The sequence below is a fragment of the Podarcis bocagei genome (assembly GCF_964188305.1).
Source record: "Podarcis bocagei genome assembly, chromosome: 6".
Lineage (NCBI taxonomy): Eukaryota > Metazoa > Chordata > Lepidosauria > Squamata > Lacertidae > Podarcis > Podarcis bocagei.
In genome coordinates this window covers 86,521,546-86,542,440 of record NC_138130.1, presented here as the reverse complement: position 1 = coordinate 86,542,440, position 20,895 = coordinate 86,521,546, and the positions used below count along the sequence as shown (strand labels likewise).

The 20,895-nt window shown below is 44.1% G+C and overlaps 1 protein-coding gene across 1 annotated transcript; it reads right to left on the bottom strand.

The window, feature by feature from the left end:
* Positions 1-6,808: 6,808 nt before the first annotated feature.
* LOC308588549 (uncharacterized protein) lies at positions 6,809-19,296 on the bottom strand (the record flags this gene model as incomplete). Its single annotated transcript, XM_081196958.1, has 9 exons — positions 19,158-19,296; positions 18,340-18,531; positions 17,195-17,298; positions 16,255-16,544; positions 16,077-16,095; positions 12,243-12,345; positions 11,934-12,125; positions 8,884-8,987; positions 6,809-7,130 (listed from the first exon to the last, which is right to left on the bottom strand). The coding sequence occupies exons 2-9, from the start codon at positions 18,508-18,510 to the stop codon at positions 6,809-6,811; spliced, it is 1,305 nt and encodes a 434-aa protein (XP_081053084.1). The 5' UTR covers positions 18,511-18,531; positions 19,158-19,296.
* Between the last annotated feature and the right edge of the window lie 1,599 nt (positions 19,297-20,895).

Sequence of the window (20,895 nt, the reverse complement as noted above, 5' to 3'; positions counted from 1 at the left end):
CAAGGGCAGTACTATTTTTCTAGAAAGCTCAGCATGAATGCCTCCCTTGTTCTCTTATAATGGCAATGGTGCCCCCCTGGGAGGGCTAGAATTGACTTCCAGCTGGGGGAAAAGCCCTGACCAAGAGACTTGTGGTACAGACAGATGGACTATGGCTTTTTCTACTGGTTGGTGGGCTAGTCTTCACCAGCCTCCATCAAGTTATCGGGCCGTGAGTATAATGTATAGCCAGGCCTCTCAGACCTTACTTGGCATTCCACTTCCCCATGTGTTTGGCTAGCATCAGGATAATGTATTTCAATCACTTGTGTTTTCAAAATAAATATGGAAGCTTCCTGATAAAGATGGCAATGAAGGCCAGCACTTGCTATGGAAGGAATGTTCTCAAAACAGGAACATAATGCTGTTTGGAGAACCCTGTTCACGGAGTGGGGTGGGGGGATGTGCAAAAGCACATGGAACACAGTGTACCTTGACATACCCAGGCCAGCATAGGATGCCTTTCCAATATTTCCCCCTTTGGTGGGGAGAGTGATCTATGGGTTTGTTCCCCTCCCCCCCGCCCTACATTTATATGCAACTGTCAGACTTCAGGGAATCCAATCCCTCCCACAGTGGGCAGCCAAGAATTAGATAAACAAATGGAGTTCGTACCAAGTCTTTTATTCAATATTCACAGAGAGGGGCTTTGAAAAGCGCCTCTCTTACAGTAATGGTGTTACTCTGAGTAAAGCCCACCCCTCCATCTCTCCTATTATACACCATCCCTACACTGGCTGATCTGTGCATTCTGCCTCTGAGCTTTCTGTTCTCCGACTTTCAATGCCCGCCGGGTTCTGGAAGAAGGAGAGGGGTCTGGAACTCTTTCTAAAGACACTGAGTCTGTCAGCTGTCTCTCTCCTGGTGCTTCCTCTTCTTCCTGCTCCTCTCCCAATATTTCCCAACTTCTCCCCTATGTAACCTCTGAGCTGTGACCTTCCTCAAACCACTGTTGTTAATAATAATAATAATAATAATAATAATAATAATAATAATAATAATAAATTTTATTTATGCTCTGCCCTCCCTGGCCAGAGCCTGGCTCAGGGCAGCTAACACCAGTAAAATTACAGTAAAAATATGATAAGAAAAGAAAACAACCAATTTAAAATACAACTGCGGAAAGATGTCAAGTCCTGCAGGGCCCTAGTCTCTTGTGACAGAGCGTTCCACCAAGTCGGGGCCAGTACTGAAAAGTCCCTGGGCCTAGATGAGACCAATCTAACCACCTTGCGACCTGGGACCTCCAAAATGTTGTCATTTGTGGACCTTAAGGTCCTCCGCGGGGCATAATCTATACTGTCTCCCTCTTTTCTGGCAGGTTCAGGCTGAGGAGGCAGTATCCACCATTCCTCCCCCTCCTCTGCCCAGTCCCTGACAGCAACCTGGGAGGGGTGGCTAACACCCCAGAGGACAGGATCACACTTCAAAACGACCTTGACAGATTAGAGAACTGGGCAAAAACAAACAAGATGAATTTTAACAGGGAGAAATGTAAAGTATTGCACTTGGGCAAAAAAAATGAGAGGCACAAATACAAGATGGGGGACACCTGGCTTGAGAGCAGTACATGTGAAAAGGATCTAGGAGTCTTGGTTGACCACAAACTTGACATGAGCCAACAGTGTGACGCGGCAGCTAAAAAAGCCAATGCAATTCTGGGCTGCATCAATAGGAGTATAGCATCTAGATCAAGGGAAGTAATAGTGCCACTGTATTCTGCTCTGGTCAGACCTCACCTGGAGTACTGTGTCCAGTTCTGGGCACCACAGTTCAAGAAGGACACTGACAAACTGGAACGTGTCCAGAGGAGGGCAACCAAAATGGTCAAAGGCCTGGAAACGATGCCTTATGAGGAACGGCTAAGGGAGCTGGGCATGTTTAGCCTGGAGAAGAGGAGGTTAAGGGGTGATATGATAGCCATGTTCAAATATATAAAAGGATGTCACATAGAGGAGGGAGAAAGGTTGTTTTCTGCTGCTCCAGAGAAGCGGACACGGAGCAATGGATCCAAACTACAAGAAAGAAGATTCCACCTAAACATTAGGAAGAACTTCCTGACAGTAAGAGCTGTTTGACAGTGGAATTTGCTGCCAAGGAGTGTGGTGGAGTCTCCTACTTTGGAGGTCTTTAAGCAGAGGCTTGACAACCATATGTCAGGAGTGCTCTGATGGTGTTTCCTGCTTGGCAGGGGGTTGGACTCGATGGCCCTTGTGGTCTCTTCCAACTCTAGGATTCTATGATTCTATGAACCTTTCTGCCAATGCATTTGGGGTGGTTTCCTATTCAAAATAATACCCAGCCGGTCTTAGGAAATAATACCCAGCTCATCCCTTTCTTTGCCCACCCCCACTTCCCATATAGGATTGCTCTGCCTGACAATAGCCTATGTCCTTTCAACCAGCATAATTGAGGACAGAGTTGCATTGCTTGACTTTAGTAATTTCAGTCTGTACTTAATAATAATAAAAAAACACTTTTGTGGTAGAAATTGTCTGCCAGTCCTGCCCAGGTTATGCACGCAGCCATGCCAAAAGGAAAAAGGGGGAAAAAGCACCATTTCTTTTTAATATGAATATAGACTGATAAGTTATTATTTGTACCCCGCCCATCTGGCTGGGTTTCCTCAGCTACTCTGAGCAGCTTCCAACAAAGATTAAAATTACATTAAAATGTCATACATTAAAAACTTCCCTGAACAAGGCTGCCTTTCAGATGTCTTCTAAATGTCAGGTAGTTGTTGTTCTCTTTGACATATGATGGGAGGGTGTTCCACAGGGCAGGCGCCACTGCCAAGAAGACCCTCTGCCTGGTTCCCTGTAGCTTTGCTTCTCACAGTGAGGGAACCGCCGGAAGGCCCTCGGCACTAGACCTCCTTCAGGTATACTGGGCCGAGGCCATAATTTTTAGCATGGTTGAAGCTGCTGTTAAGAACTTCAGCCATTTGATTGGGCAGCAATTGTGACTCTATCCTGAGCCCTTTGTGCTCTGTTGTACTCCTTTGTATCATACTGTAACATCTTGTACTGCTTAATGATTAAGATTTGTAACTTTTCTTACATTGATTAAGATCAGGGGAGCGGGGGTTATGAATAAAGCACATGCAGAAACTGATCCTAGGACAACATCCTGTACAAATACAACACAATGGATGTGCTGTGTGTACAGTGAGAAGGGAACTGGGGAAAGCTCTGCGGTGTTAGTTTTTGGTGTAATCTTCTGTGCCGTACACATCTCTGTTATTGCTCTTTGTTAAAAGTGGTTTATGTGAGGTCAGAAGCAAATGAAATGCAAAAAAAACCCCCCGAACAGGGTTAATTAACCCACAAAATAGTTGTTGACAACTCATACAAGCTGGCGTTGGTTAAAGCTTACGCCGTAGTCAGTTAAGCAGACTCAATAAAGCATAATGAAGTTGTTTTAGTCTCAGCCTGAGTGGGCTTCCACATGTTTTGTGCAGCCAGAGTCTAAGAAGGCTGCCCCTCTGGCAATTATTCAAACATATTTGTAAGCCACTCTGGAGATCTAAAAGGTGCAGCTTTGTTAAAGAAACACACAAAAGCCAAACACAGGAATGCTTGAAGCACAATGACAGTTGTGCAACTCCTGCTCCCAGCATGCTCACATATGTTGCCCCCTCACCCCAGTCCCTGGCCTTCACTTTGTTGGGCAGGAAAAATGTATGCGGGGGGCCTCTGCTGATGTTAGCTTTATCGGGCTCCCTGATTGCACAGAGAATTCTCCTCACATGCATGCTAATCTTCTCTGGACAGCACAAAGAAGGTTGGGGACTGAGGGTATGTTGGCCTCAAGGACACTGGTGGCTCCACATGAGTGCATGCTCCTGTTGCTGCTTTGAGCTTTTGTGTATTCAGGTGAATGCCTGAACAGTGCCTTGAGGATCTGGAGAATCCTTCAATCCTTCAATGCTCTGCATAAATTTGTCTGATTTCATTTTAACTATCTGAACCTCTGGCAGTCTGTTCCACTTGTTATTTGTTGGTGAAGAACTGCTTGCTTTTGATTGCCCCATATCTGCTTGCAGTCAAGAGCCTGAACTCCTTATCGACAAATCCTTATCAAGGCAGAGGGAAGAGAATGCACACAGTGCAAAATGTAATAAACTTCTATCATAAACACCCCCGGTCTTCCAGCCTCCGAAGCTAAATGGCTCGGATGAAAAATGTTCCCGCTCTTGATTATTTAAGTTGCTCCTTTCTGCACTTTTTCCTAGTCCTGTGCTGACTAACCAGGATTGCACACCATGGAGTTATACAAAACCATCATTATACTGGCCATTCCATTTTCAACCCCTCTCCTAATAATACCCAGCACGGAGTTTGCCTTCTTCACTGTCGCAGTACAACTAAGCAGATATCTTCACTGACTGAACTATACGTCTTGACCACAAGATCTATTTTGGTCAATCTGCATCAAACTATTTACCCATCAGTGTAATGTGAAGTTAATATTTTTGCCCTAATGTATCATCTGCAAAGCTGGCTACCTTGTACACGCGTGCGCGCACACACACACGCACACACACATGACTTGTAACTAAATTGAGTATCACTGGTCACAATAGAAGTGGGAGTGGGAGTCTCATTATTACTTCTTTCCATTACAAAAACTATCCATTTAATTTTCACTCTCTGTGTTCTGTTCTTCTACTAGTTGTTGATCCATAAGAACAGAAGAAGTGGCTGGATCAGGCCAGTGGCCCACCTAGGTCAACATCCTTTTCTCACTGTGGTCAGACAGGTTCCTTTGAGAAGCCTGCATGTAGCACCTGGAAGTAACAGTACTCTCTCCTCCTGCAGCTTCCAGCAAGTGGCATTCACAATCTTAGAGCCCCTAGCAGTGCAGGTAGAATGTGGGTATCAGGGTTAGTTCCCACTGATAGTCTTATCATCCATGAATTAGGATAACTTATGAAGACCAGAGTTCATAGAATCATAGAATTAAGAGTTGGAAGGCACCCCAAGCGCCGTCTAGTCCAACCCCCTACAGTGCAGGAATCTCAGCCAAAGCATCCATGACAGGTGGTCATCCAACCTCCGCTTAAAAACCTCCAGTAAGGGAGAAGCTACCTCCTCTCGAGGGAGTCCGTGACACACTCAAACAGCTCTCATTGTCAGAAAGATTTTCATGATGCTTAGTTGGAATCTCCTTTCTTGGAACTTGAAGCTATTGGTTTGAGTCTTGCCCTCCAGAGCAGTAGGAAACAAGCTTGTTTGGTCAAAAGCAAGTTGGTTAAATGCTTTTTGAAATTCCAAGTATACAATGTCTGTTGCAGGGTTGGGGAACTAGATGCAGCTGGCAAGCCATGACATTACCTCCCCCCACCCCCCATGTGGGCCAAATGTGGCAGGTGGGCAGATTATCTACATGTTAATACTCTCAAAAATTCTAGAAGATAGGTGAAGAAATACAGTGGTACCTCGGGTTACAGACGCTTCAGGTTACAGATGCTTCAGGTTACAGACTAACCACTAACCCAGAAATAGTACCTTGGGTTAAGAACTTTGCTTCAGGATGAGAACAGAAATTGCGCAGCTGCAGCGGGAGGCCCCATTAGCTAAAGTGGTGCCTCAGGTTAAGAACCGTTTCAAGTTAAGAACGGACCTCCAGAATGAATTAAGTTCTTAACCCAAGGTACCACTGTACTTCCAATTCTATGATTCCCTTTGCAGAAGTTAGGTTTATTCTCCCTCAGCAAGTATTCTCCAATATTTAATCATTCTAGTTTCAATTATGCTTTCCACCAATTTACACAGGACAGATGTTAGGCTAATGGGCATGCAATTTCCTAGCTCGCTTGGATCTCTTATTAGTGATTTGATGTTAGCTTGGCTACTTTCTAGTCTTCCAATACAGTGATCACTTGCATATTTTTCTTAGAAGATCAACATTCTTACATTTCGGTAATTTCAGAACTCTTGGCTGCAAATTATCTAGACACAGTGATGCCAATTTTTAAATTTTCAATTTCCCCTAAAATTTCAGATTTAACAGACAAGACTTCATTGTGCCTACTTGATTGGTTTCTTCCAGTCTCCTCCTAGAAACTTAGTGATCAAGGCATAAGAATCTGTCCAACATCTGCTGTGAAGACTGACGCAAATAATTTGTTCCACAGGGTGCAGGGCATTTGTGCCACTCCAGATGCCTGAGCCGCTAGCTACGCCACTGGAGGTGAGCTCCTGTTGCTCTGTCCCAGCTCCTGCCAACCTAGCAGTTTGAAAGCATGCCAGTGCAAGTAGATAAACAGGTACCACTGCGACGGGAAGGTAAAGGGTGTTTTCATGAGCCCTGGCTTCCATCACAGTGTCCCGTTGCACCAAAAGTGGCTTAGACAATGCTGGCCACATGAGCCAGACAAACGCTGACTCCCTCGGCCTGAAGCAAGATGAGCGCCGCACCCCATAGCCAAGTTTGAGGGGACTTAACTGTCCAGAGGTTCTTTACCATTACCTTTTTATTGTGACAGTGCTGAGTTTGGACCTTATGATCTGACTAGGACTGTACATCCCTGAGGGGCTAAAGAGCATGACTTCCCCTGCTGTCTCCAAATCTGACAATCAGCGCTTATATATTTCTGCCCCCCTTTTATGTCTCTGCCCTCCTTGGGTTCTCCTCCCATCAGAGGGTTGAAAAATGAGTCTAGTGCATCAGATTTTTTTTTTTTTATAAAAAAAGACACAGCTCTCCAGTTAAAGGTAAGGTTTAATAGAGGACAAATTCATAAGCTAACAAATCTGCAGGAATGTTAACGAAATGTGCCAACATTTTCTTTGCAGCAATAGAACTTAATGTCATTAAGTGCAGTGTCATCTTCGGCCCCTTGTGGAAACTCGACCTTTGTCTGGATGCCACATATATAGGAACCGGTGTGGCAGGGAGAGCTCCATGGGCCAAAGGTTCCCCATTCATGCGAGTTGCCTTTTAGCTTGGAGTCATCGCTACACATGAACATGATGTTGTTGGCTGCAGTGTCATCCCCAAATCCTTGCGGTACTTCCACTCTCAGGGAGAAGGCCTTAAGCTTGGATGGTACAGGGCAATATTGAATCTCAGACCATGCTCCCCATCTGCCAAAGATGACAAAGCTGGCTTGAGAAATATATTCAGATTTATTTATTTTTGATTTTAAAGTTTGTAAATTGTTTATTTCGAAATGCAAAATTGAAAATTAAAAAAGATATAAAAGAGAAATATATTCAGATCTTTATATCAGCTGTACCCTTCCGTTTCCTCTGTCTGTACCCACCCACTCCTCATCCCCTCAGATCTGCTCTAGAGAGTTGGAAGGGGCTGCAGGAGAAGGAAGAAGAAAGGGAGGTCCCATTGCTCATGGGATATTGAATGTTCTCCCAAATTCCTGATACCTCAAATGTAATTAACGAGAACATACAATTGAAGAACAGCAGATCAAGACCAAGGAAAACTGAAGCAATTTTTTTTTGGGGGGGAGGGTGATATCTCCTTCCTCTTGAGTCAAAGCACAAGGTCAATACACCACACCAAGTCAGATGAGAACCTCCACAAAGTTTTGTGTTCATTTGTTTCTGTACTTTTCTATATAGCTTTATGTTTTCCAATGTAATATGTCTGTTTCTCTTTGATTAAAAAGGAAAGCGAATCCCTATTACTTGCCCCCCGCAAAGGCCCTGAATCCATTTGTCTGTAATTTGGCAGGCTTAATAAACCCTCTTGTGCCTGAGTATTTCATCCACTTGTCCAAAAGGGGACAAAGCTGTAGCCGTTTTTATATTTCCCATTTCAATGAATGCGGAAACAAAAGAGCTTCGTTTTATACAGTTTAGTGGTTCAGCCTAATACATATGCTGAAGAGAGGAAAAAATGGGGGGGGGGGGACAGGGTGACTCAGATACAGATTTTTTTAGTAGTAAAATAAGCTAGGCTAGGTTTGCCTGGATGAATTTTTCCTATATTTTCATTTTCTCCTGGGTTATTTGTCCCTACTTTTCTAAAACAAATGGGGGAGGCATTTCCTATGAATATCTTCACAATGAGTGCTTAAAACTGCTGCTTTACCAAAACAAACAAACAAACAAACAAACAAAAAACCTTGAGTGAAAGCTAAGTTTTTTTATTTAACTTTGTCCAAGGCCTTGTTATTCATGCAGTGTCTGTCTGCTTTACCACACTACTGAGTACAAAGAGTTATCTGAGCCACTGCTTACATTCTAGAAATTATGGGGCTGTTTTCATTCTGCCTTTCCGAAGATGTAACTGGAACCAGCGGAGTCACGGTGCTTCCTGGTATGGGAGAGAGTTGGGGCAAGGCAGAGGGGAAGTTGCCATGGCACAACAGTCTGGGACTCCTGGCAGCACGACTGCACCATGCCACTGTCCCTGCCTCTTCACCCTTCCTCTCTCCCTCCTGCAATTGTATTTCCACCACACCAGGCAAGCCACTTCTGGGTATAACTCTCAATAAGAGCAATGTGAGGTGAAGTTATTTCTGGTTTGCTAGGTCCTGGCCAGATCAGTTCTTTTAGACCTAAGAAGAACAGAGGCCAAACTGTCTCTCTGTGGAGTTGATTGATCCTAAGGCAACTTCCAAATGTTGGTTTTGTCCAGGTATCCTAACCCTGTGGTTGGTGTCTAGAATGTAGTCATCCACACAAAGGCAGAGGAAGTGGACTTGTCATCTACTGGCCACAGAATTTATGAACCCTCATTCCCAGTGCTACTAAAATAAAAAGCGAAGAGGGAACAACTTTTATATTCTTATTTTTTTAAGTAAAAAGATTGGCACAGGGGGAAAGCCTAAATTATGGTGACAGCTCAAAAAAAGAGAAAGAGAGAGATGCTCACTCCCCAACAGCAGACGAAATATATGAATCATCATTGCAGAACAATCGGATGCCATTTAGGGCTGTATCGTCGTCTTGTCTTCCACCTCCTTGATATGGTTCCACCTGGTGTCAAAGAGGAAGAGAGACTATGATAAATTAAGAGTCCTTTGGCACTCACTTGGGCTACCAACATGGTGGGGAATTGAATATAATTGGGGGGGGGGACGGGACAACTCAGAGTGAACAAAAAGTTCCCTCAAGCACCTTCCAAAGGAAAAGGATTGAGTGAAATAGGCTTGTTAAAGATATAAAGTCGAAGTGTGTGCCCTTTCATGTAAGCCTGAAATACTAAGAAACTTTGGACTCACAAACTGAACTCTGTATTATTGTAGCCTATAGGGCTAGAGCAGCCCTGAACAGGTTAGAGAGACTCCCAGGACTCCCATAGAAAAATGTCTTACAAGACAGATAATATAATAATAATAATAATAATAATAATAATAATAATAATAATAATAATAATAATAATAATAAATAATTTATTATTTATAACCCACCCATCAGGCTGGGTTTCCTCAGCCACTCTGGACGGCTTCCAGCAGCATATTAAAATACAATGTTTTATCCACTATTAAAAGCTTCCCTAAACAGGGCTGCCTTCAGATGTCTTCTAGAAGTCTGATAGTTGTTTATTTCCTTGACATCTGATGGGAGGGCGTTCCACAGGACGGGCGCCACTACCGAGAAGGCCTTCCGGCTGGTTCCCTGTAACTTTGCTTCTTCTTCTTTTTAACATAATTTTTATTAACAGGCCAATCAAATCACATTATTTCCAAATCACATTAGTTCCAAATTATACAGCCAGATTTTTAAATTTTGTTGGGGGTACCCTTACATCAAGCTCCGAACGAAGGTCCAAACATCACTTCTATTACTGCTTTAATTAAACAGTTCTATCCAGTTCTGTCCAGATAGTCTCTTTATTACTTTCTTCATCATCTTGTTGTTGTCATATATTCCTTTCTTTGCGATCTCTGATAATCTTCACAAGCGGGTTGGAAACAAACATCGTCTGTGTGGGTTTTACACACTCCAAAAGTCATATCTCATGGGGACAGCCGCCATTCCACACCTCCTTCAAAAATTTATCCTCGGTCTGCCCTTTAATTTTCCCAGGCTTGCCAAATATCTCATAGAGGGCTCTGCCAGGTTAAGATCGCATTCCAATCATCATTCACATTCCAATGATCCTGGTCCTCCCCCCCCCCCCGTCTTTCTTAGACAAGCCTGTATTGTGAGACGCCATTTAAAACTGCATCATAGAATTTTCCTCCGTTTTCCAATATTTACCAATCCTCTCTTTGATCATTAATTCACCCCACACAGTTCTTGAATTCCTGCTTGTGGTTAATAAAATGTGACGATTCTTCTTTCTTTGGGGTGGAGGGTTATTAATACTCACATAAGGCAAAGAAAAGAAAAGTTTTTTCCTCCACCCGCCTTCTTAACTCCAAACATACCAGTCTCTTAATGGCGCTTCATCACTTGATTTATTTGTCCCGCCCGTCACTCCGGTCCCAGAGATCCATTAATCAGCAGTCTTATCTCCCGAACTTTGCTTGATGTATGTGCTTTAGCTTCTTTCCAATTATATATTTCCAATTATATTTTCGAGCTAAAGCAAACCAGCACGCGCTGATTGGAGACAGCGTCAGGAAGAGCCGACTTCACCGAGAGCTGGTGCCAAGTGACCGGCACCCCCTTCTTTCGAATCCGGGGGTGCATTATGGACACCGCTGGCAAGGCAGTCCCTCCCCATCTCCTTTGGGGGGGGGGTCGGGAAGACTGCATACTTCCCATAGCAGCCTCTTAATTACCTCATGTGGGTCGGAGAGATGTTATTATCGGCCATCTTCCAATGCGCCACCTGGTGGCCCCCTGTAACTTTGCTTCTTGCAGTGAGGGAACCACCAGAAGGCCCTTGGAGTTGGACCTCAGTGTCTGGGCTGAACGATGGGGGTGGAGACACTCCTTCAGGTATACTGGCCTGAGGACATTTAGGGCTTTAAAGGTCAGCACCAACACTTTGAATTGTGCCTGGAAATGTACTGGGAGCCAATGTAGGCCTTTCAGGACCGGTGTTATGTAAGAAAGGCTTGTGAGCAATTCTGCTGGGGAAAGATTCTAAGAAGATTCAGAATTGAACTGAAGAACAGTGTTGATGCCAGTACATTGAAATAAGGCCATTTTAGTAAATGATCGTTGTAATGCTCCCCACCCCCTTGACTGTTTTATATGCTCTTCTAGGAGCCTGGTATGTTTTGAGTTTATTGGACATGGTGAATCGGAAGTGATTTCACCTTGGACTTCCTTGCTAGCTGATGCTTTTCCCCCAAAATCAAGGACTGGCTGGACTGGCAACTGCCTCAATTTGCCTAGTGATAGGGCTGGCCCTGCCTGCCATTCCTAAACGGACACAATTTCACAAAGTTCTTCTTGCCGCCACCAGATGGCACCTGGGATGGGCTGTAGCTCAGGGGCAGAGCATATGTTTTGCATGCAAAAGGTCTCAGTTCAGTCATTGGCATCTTAAGACTGGAAGAGTCTCCTGTCTGACACTCTGGACAGATGTTGCCAGTCACGGGAGAACTGACCTGGGGCAGGTAACATGTGATGTTCTATATTCTCCAGCATTTCTCTGATGAAAATAGGGGCACCCTAAGGAAAAGAGGGACATTCCGGGATCAAGTCAGAAACCAGGACAGCTTCTGTAAATCAAGGACTTTCCCTGGAAAATAGGGACACTTGGAGGGTCTGCACTGCTAGCTCCTTCACAAACTACAGTTCCCAGGATGCACTGACAAAAGCCATGCAGCTTAAAGTGGCATGCAGCCAATGTAAGTTTGCATTGTTGATTAATGTTTTGCCAATTCTGGGCCTGTTTTCTGGTTCACACTAAGACGCTTTCCTGGAGATGGATATAATTTTGTGGTAAGAAAGGAGGGCACAAACATCAGAGATAACCAGTTGTGAGGTTGTCTGGAAAGCAGGATACAAGTCAAGTTTTACCTTCAGCGAGAAACCAGTAGCAAAACCAAAGGTACAAAATTCTTTTTTCCCCCAAAGACCCCATGGTGCTCCATTTAGCACAGAGATGATGGAATTATAACCTCGGGCCTCTACTTCCCAGAGGTAGCAGAAAATGATTGGGAAGACCACAGCAGTGATGGAAACATCCATATTGAGGAGTCCTCCTTTGTCCTAGATGTGGAAACATGGTTGAAGAAAGGTAGCCATGAGAACATGTAGTCTGAGAATTTGGGCAGGGTGTCTTCATGAATCTAGTATCAAACATGACAGGCAACAATTGGTCTTTACTATCAGTGACATAGTCACCATGTGCACATTAAGGGCATCAGCAGAAGGTAGCATGCTGGGACGCAGAACCTTCGCTGACCTCCTTGCAGATGTGTCGCTGCTGCTTATCAGGAGGAAGAGAAGTGAGGCAGCAGGGAAGATGGTGCAGTGCAAACACTCCAGCAGAGCTAATCTTGTGCTCCTTGTCAGTCCATTTGACCTGTACCACTCTCCCTCCTCCCTCTTTCTTCTTCTTCCTGCTTCTAGTAAGCAGCAGTGACTCATCTGCCACTGCAGGGAATTTCTGTTTTATCCTTTAGAACAAGGGTGGGAAACCTTTTCTTCAGCATGAGACCCTGATCCAAAACTGCCCCATCCTCTGCAGGCCATTTTTGAGAGTTAGGCAGGGTGGCAACTTCCTGTCAAAAATGGCCTATGGAGAGTGAGAAAGGTTCCCAGTAGTCAGTCCCTGATGAGGACAATTTCAAAGGGGTTGGCTGTCTGGCACTGGCATTGAACCCTGCTTTGTCCATTTGCGAGTGGCAAAATGTCTTTGGCCATCCATGGGTGAGTTGGCTGCCAAAGAGAGAGAAAAATTGGCGGAGAGGCTTTGTGCTTTGAGCCTCAGGTCCCACCTTGGCCTTCTGCCCAGGTGTCTGAGCAAGCTACCTGTATTTTAGTCTGAATAGTTTGCTTTTCTGCTAAAACAAGTAGCCTGTTGCAAGAGTAACTTGCGTAATTGCCCAGACTATTATTTGGGGGCTTGCCACATCCACCCAACCAGCACCCATTTTGTGAAAGTGCCCATGACACCGTCTCAAAATTCCAAATGTGTCCATGAGCCCAAAAAAGTTGTTGAGGGCAGGGGACAATCTGCTCTAGGTACTTCAATTTTCACCAAAGGAGATTCAGAAAGCTCCACCTTAGTCACTAGTTTGCTATGTTCCAGTGCACCCTCCCTTATGCTTTTATGTTACTGAAATGTTCCATGCTCCTCAGAAGATTTACAATCCCAATTAGTAAAAGTCATATCAGAAAGGGTCACTACGAGTCTCATAACAGAGAACACTGGGTCCTGTTCCTCCTAATCAAAGAAGCACAGTGGTTGTTGTTCGTTTTTGCAGCCTTAATTACCAGAAACTGTACTTGTGGCCTCCCCAGATCTGATATTAGGACGATTTTACATTGCTGTTCATCAGGGCATGTTATCACACAAGCAGTGTTAGAAACCGATCTATGAAAGCTAGGAGCTTAATGGCCCCTTAAACCTAGGTTAGGGCGCAATAACGGAATGTCTAGGTGCGCTTTTTTGTAGCAAGAATACAAAGCTGAAAATGAATGAGCTGCAGCTAAAATATTATGTTTTTCACATGGTCTAGTCCTTCCCCTGCCCACCCCCCTAATAGTCTTCAGAGGGTCTCTTCTACAGTCTTCAGAGAGAAGCTGGAACTGGGGAGGCAGAAAAGGGTCCTCTTTTGTTTCCACTCTGCACTAATGAAATTCCATCACAAAATGTGCCTAGAACAATGGGAGTTTTTAATACTGCACACAAGTAGGTTGCTAACCACTAGGATGCCTCAGCTGATCATTCTTGGCTATAAACCAGCAATATAGGGATAGCTTGACCACCGAAGTCCATGTGATGCTAGATTACTGCAATGCACTGTATTGGGCCCAGTTCAGAAATTCCAGACTGCTGATACGGGCATATGACTGACAACATGTGACACCATTGTTAAAATGATGAATGACGTAATCTCTGTAGCCCTCCTATAGGCACTGTGAATGAAATATATCTTGTGCAGAATGCCTCTGATTCTAAGCAGGTTGGAAATGCCCCTACTCTGAAAGGGCAAACCCTTTGGGGTTTACGGTACCTTCTCCCACCCAACTGGGGGGGGGGGAATGAAGCTTCTGATAAAGTCTTTGAAAAGTGCCCCCTACCTTATAAATAAATAGACGTAAATAGCTTCATTATGCTAACGTTGCCAACATGAATACGTTTTTGTTCTGGAAGGCTTTCCTTGAGGAAAGTTATTTATAGAATAGTAATTATACTTTTACATGGGGCTTCCCTTTTGTAGAAACAGGTTCATTTGTTCATTTGTCTTGGATTTTGTTTCAAGCACTTTTATGGCTTTTAGAGCTTGCATTGTTTGGGTTTTATCTCATTTTTATCACAATGCAAACCACTCCAATGGCTTCAGGCCATTCTAAATGTGTAGGAGAAAAATAAAGCCAAATAAACATATTGAAAGAACACTGCTGGATTTCCACCACTTGTATAATTCTGGCTGGGTTCCATTTAGTTATCTATTCATCCCCCCCCCTAAAATATAAGATTACTGAACCACCCTTTACCACAGAGATGCGTCTGGAACATTCATTATACCACTTCTCATATGCTGAACTTGAACCTATTTATATTTGTTTTCATCTGATCTTAATGCCGTCATTTCAAATTGCTGTAACCTGCCCTGTGACCTTATGGTAGGTAAGAAATTAAAAATAGATAATATTAATAGCAATGTCCCAGGTCAGGTTGGCTACAGGAATATAATAGATGGTTACAAAACCCAGTTAGACAATTGTCATTGCAGCCCTCGCCCTGCCTTCTCCCCAGAGCAAGCAGAACCATGCGATTCTACTTACCGTCTCACAGCAAAGCAGCCAGAAAGAGAGGGAGCAGGGAAATGTGAATATGGGCACGGGAGTGAATAGGAGGCAGGGCAATGGGAAGTACAAGTCATCTGTCCTTCACCTGCCATGCTGTCATGCTCCTTAGCTGAGCAGAGCAGAGCAGATGAAAACCTACCTTTGATCTGTGCCTACTGCACTCCCACTACTAGTTGCCTTTCATAAGTGCATCCAGACCAAGGAGTCCATTGGCATTTGGAGTGGGGTGGGCATGGCTGTCTGAAGCAAAAGGACATATTTTAAGGTGGGATGGTGGTGTTACATCTAGCACCAAAGCCCAGCATTGTCTACCGTGCTTTACAGCAGGGCTCTGGAGCCTTTTAGCTGGAGGGCCACCACTTGCCAAGGGCAAAAGAAGGTATAGCAAAAACAAGAAAGAAAGGCAAATGTTACCTTTGTATAGTAGGCTAGTTTTTACACACACACACACATACACACACACACACACACACACACACACACACACACACCCCTCCTTGTCCACTGCAGTGGTTTTCAACCTCTTTGAGTCCATGGCTCCCTTGACCAGCCACATTCTTTCTGTGGCTCCTCTGTGGAAGCCACTTACATTGCGGTTCAGGACACATGTAAATGGGAATTTTCCCGTTCCACCCCCTTTCCCCCTCTGAACTAGGGTTGCTATATTTCAAAAAGTGAAAATCTGGACACAAAAGTTGTTGACCTCTTTATGGGGGGGGGCAAAATTGTTGAGCCCTTTCTGAACACCAGAAATGCATCTGGGTTGTCACCTTTCATACGATGCAGTGGGCCTCTTCTTACATTCTTCTGTGTCCATTCATTCTTCTCTGTCCTCTCTCCAATCCTATGGTTGGCCTCCTATCCAGCAGCCATGATGGAATTGCCACAGCAGAGATTGTGCTGTGTGTGACTTTAGCATTCATTCTGTTATTAGTAAGTCAGCAGACCAGGAGAGCTGGCTGAGGTTTTGCTTAACAACCAAGCAAAGTGGCACGACGCTCACTGAGGTAGCAAGCGCTCTGACTGGCTGTGTAGATCTGAGGGAGTTCCCCCCTGTTATGTATAGTTGATAGCCTTCCTGCTATGTCCAGTGCCTGACCTAAGAAAGACAAAAGCCTCTCTGTTGCTTTCTCCTCAAGTTATACAACGTTGTGTTCCGCTTCCTCAATAAAGTGTTACCAAGATTTAAATGGCTTTGCTAACAAGCCATACATGAAGATTTAAGTCACAGTGCATCAAAAAAAGACACCCAGAACTCTTCATTGGGAATACATTTTATTATTAAGTTTCACGTCATGGAGCCATTGGGGCCAGGGAACTGAGCTATTGTCGGGTGAAACCCACATGGTTCAGTCACAGCAGTAGAACTTCACATCGTTAAGTCCTGTGTTGTCGCCTTTTCCCATCTGAGATTCCATTTTGGTCCGAATTCCACATATGGCACCTTGAGGACAGATTGCACTCCATGGGCCAAAAGTACCCCAGTCAGTTGAATGGCCTGTCAGGACAGCCCCATGTTCGCAGCTGAACCTGATATTGTTAGCTGATGTGTCATCCAAAAGAATTCCTCGTTCTTCTTGTACTCGCAGAGAAAATGAGATTAGACTGCCCTCAGGACAAGTCTCCTTCTTTGTCCACTTCCCCCACCTGACAAAGATAGTGGTGTTAATACTCAGAAGAAATGTTTGCTCAAGTCCCGTTTTCACCATACATTCAATGCCCATTTAGCACATATTTGAAGCACATGGCTTCCCCCAAAGAATCCTGGGAGCTATGATTTGAGGAAATATGGAAGGTACAGTCATACTTTGGGTTAAATGTGCTTCAGGTTGAGCATTTCTCAGGTTACACTCATGCGCAGACGCTCAAATGTGATTAGATGAGTTATTTTGTCATTTTTTAGCCTTGTTCCAAACTAAAACGGCCTACATTTTGTTACACAGGTAATGTTGCATGTATGCATTCTCTTCACATTTTATTCACCTCATATGGAAATAGATGTAGAATGGAATTCTGTTTTATTTAATTTTGTTAGCTCAATGATTAATTCCTGGGTGAAGGAAACTACATCCGAATGTTGAGCAACTGTCTTTTGCTACATTGCATTTCACTATTTTATCACAACCCTCCCTGTTGTGTTGTTGATGCACTCAGGTTTGGCAGCCCATGAATAAGTCACCATAATTCAAGATGTATTCTTCTCAAGAACTCAGGGAAAAGGCAAGAACTTGCCAGATTTGGTTCCATACTTCTTTCTAACAACAAAGCCAAGGAATGGAATATTTAAAGCTACTCACGGTCCAACAGCAGATTGAATTTCTGAGCCATCCGTGCAAATGAGGCGGATGCCATTCAGAGATGTATCATCTTTAAATACTTTAAAACGTTCCCTTGGGTCTACCTGGGGGAGAAGAGAAGCTGTGACTGCAATAAGACCACATTTAAGAGCAAAGCACAGCATTTTCAGGAGGAATTTCACACACACTAGATTGGCAGGCTGAATTTGACAGTATTGTACAGAGCTTGGAAAGTTTGATTCGAAAAGGATCTCATTTGACATGGCCCCAAAAGAACTAATTCCAGTTCATGTTTGCACCTTTACAAAATGAACTATTTCAGTTCACAGTTCAATTCAAGTATGTCCTCGGCAAAAAATATTTCGGCCTCCAGAATGTCACAAGCTGTTATATTGATGCATAACATTTGCTTAAGAAGACTAAGGAACCATCATTCCACACACAGCAGAATACGAATAGTTTGATTTCTTTCCCCTCAAAAATATGATATTTAAGCTTAAATGCTCAAAGGGTCTAAGGTGTAAATAACACATGTAAGAGAAGGAACTTGAAGATGAACTAGAAATCATTCAAAGTTCTGCCTCAAAATGAACTGAATTCATGTTACGCTCCCCCAGCAATTATGGGAACTATGTTCAGGTGTAATTGGCATGGTGCAATATCATCATCATCATGTATTAAATTTCTATACTACCATTCATCTGAAGATCACAGGATGATTTACAATGTGAAAACACAAGAATAGATGCCATGATAACAAACCAAAACAATATCCCCCAACGGTATAATTAGCTAAAGCCCTGGGAGAAGAGGAATGCTTTTGCCAGGCACGTAAAGATATGTAACAGAGGCACCAGGCAAACGTCTCTGGGGAGAGCATTCCACAAGTAAGGAGCCACCACATAAAAGACCCATTCTTGTGTTGCTGCCCTCCAGACCTCTCACAGAGAAGGCACATGAAGAAGAACCTCAAATGCCGAAGGGCCCTAGTGTTCCACCAGTACGTTTGCATCATAATGACCTCACCACCAAGCAGATGGAGGTCAGCTGAGCAGAGCCGCCCCAGGACTTTGTCCATTCATACTTATTGTCACAGCTGCTTGGCACCAAGGTGCCTGAAAAGGAGGACACAAGGAAGTATCTACCTTCAATATGAATCCTTTTGCATACCCTTTGCAACAGAATTCTATGGGTCCCCAGACACCCCATGGCCCTCCATTTGGCACTGAGAGTTCAATTGTATAGTTTCGGGTTTTTGCATCCGAGAGGTAGCTGGAGAAAATCAAGAAGAGCGCAGTACCTATAGAGAGGTCCATGGAAGGTAGCTCACCGCAGATCTAGCAGCAAAAGCACAAGTGGGAAAATAATAGTCATGAGAATTTTGAACCCCAAATCCCTGAATCCCGTTTTTCAGAATATGTGGTTGCTTTTGGCTCATACAGCAGATTCACTGGCTGGCTTTTCTAATTCTAGTTTGAGCCCTATGAGCAACCCAGGAGTTAATTGGACTGGGACCAGGGCAAAGCTCACCAGGCAACCAGGAAATGCTTTTAAAAAAAGTGAACGGTAGAACAATAATGGATGGGTTTTACCTAACTCTGAGCAATTATTGTTGGTTCTCAGGAATTCCTAAGCATTGTTAAGAAAGGTTTGATTCATATTGTTTATTTTAAATTATTTATATGCTGCTTTCCCAGCCAAATCCTGTCCAAAGTAACTCACAGCAATAAAAACCTACGAGTTTATTACTAAAACCTAAAACAGAATAGAGTCACAAAAATAAATAAATCAAAAGACTCAGCAACCCAAAAGCACAACTTCCATCCTGTGAGTGGGAAGGCCAATCAAGCCATGTAAGTCTTCAATGCCTTTCAAGATGCCTGAAGGTTAGTCACCCTACTAGGAAGAAATTCGAAAGACCCTGTGTGATAATAAAAGATGGATTTACTATTTTTTCACTCACCTATTGTGAATAACAGCACAGCTGGAATTTATTAATTGTTATTCTTTGTTTTCTAGCTTTACCTCATTCGGTTCTGGCCACTGCCCAAGCTTCTATGATTATGAACAGGAGGCAGCCCTTGCCCTCCTTTCTCCCTTCAGCAAGCTGTTCCATGCAGTGTCTCACTGCAGTTAATTATCCTACGTGGGGAAACCTTTGAGCTGAGCTGCGTATATTAATGTGGGCAGGGCAGCAACCAGGAACAGGAAAATGAGATGTGGGAGTTGTCCTCCTGAACAGCACCTGCCATGCTCTGCAGCTCCATGACTGGACAGAACTGGGCAGTGTAAAGCTCATGCCTTTCTCTCTCTCTCTCTCTCTCTCTCTCTCTCTCTCTCTCTGTGTGTGTGTGTGTGTGTTTTATCGGTAGGAGGACTAGGGAAATCTTGGTTGCCTCACCTAATGACATTTCCCAGAATTCTTTGGAGAAAGCCATGACCATTAAGTGTCGTGTAAAACTGATGACTTTCCCCAAGGCACTAAGACAGGGTTCAGCAATGTTTTTTGAGGCCGATCCAGTCCACTCCCCGGCAGACCTCTCGGTGGGCCAGAGAGTGTGAGCCTGTGCGTTCCCCTGCGTGTGCTCAAGCTATTTCTGGCACTCTTCTGGGTTGGAAGAGCACTGGAAATAGCATGTGTGCATGAGCACAGGCGTTCCTCCATCCCAGAAGTGCGCCGTAAATAGTGTATACAGGCATTCCTCCGGGTGAGGAGCGCCCGTGCGCACACGCTCTTTGCAGCGCTCTTCCAACCCGGAAGTTGTTCCCCACGGTGAGGGAAAAAATAGCACCACGGGGAGGAGCACGGAATCCCCACACCGATCTACGGAACGGCCATGGGCCGGTTCCAGGAATTTCATGGGCCGCAACCTTCCCATGGGCCTTAGGTTGCTGACTTCTGTACTAAGATGATAACAACAACCATAAGATCACAGGGCAAATTACAATAATTTGAAATACAATATTAAATCATTTAAAACAAATGACAGTCACAGTAATAGGGTGGGTCCTGTGTGTGTGTGTGTGTGTGTGTGTGTGTGTGTGTGTGTGTGTGTGTGTGTTTGTATGAAGTGTCAAAGACCAGCGTGAAGAGGAGTGTCTTCAGCATATGGGGGGGGGACTCTAAAATGATGGTGCCAAACACGCCTCTCTGGGGACAGAATTTCACAGCCTAGGAGCTGCCACAGAGAATGCCGTCTCCTGGGTCACCACCATTCCAAACATCAGAAGGCAGTCGAAGTATCAAGGGGAGCCCCTCTGCTGATCTTGACATCTGAGAGCATCTATAGATAAAGAGGTGCTCTCTGAGATATTTGGGGGCCTAAGTCATTTGGGGATTTATGTGAGCACCTCCAACTGAGCCTGCAACAAAATAGCAAATATGATTCAATGTAATGTGATACCTATTGGGAGCATATTGGGAGAGGTGATCCTAAGATTCCAAATGATATCTTAAACACCACAGACTCATGATGGAAAAGATCTTGGGATCATGGTAGATGACTCAACTAAAATATCAACTCAGAGTGCATCACCCATTAAAAAGGCAAATTCCATGCTGGAGATCATTAGGAAATTGGGGGGGGGGCATATCACAAAGCCTTTGTGGAAATCTATTGTGCTTGGAATGCTGTATATAGTTCTGGTTGCACACATTTCAAAAAAGGTGGTGTAGAACTGGAAAAGCTGCAGAAATGGGC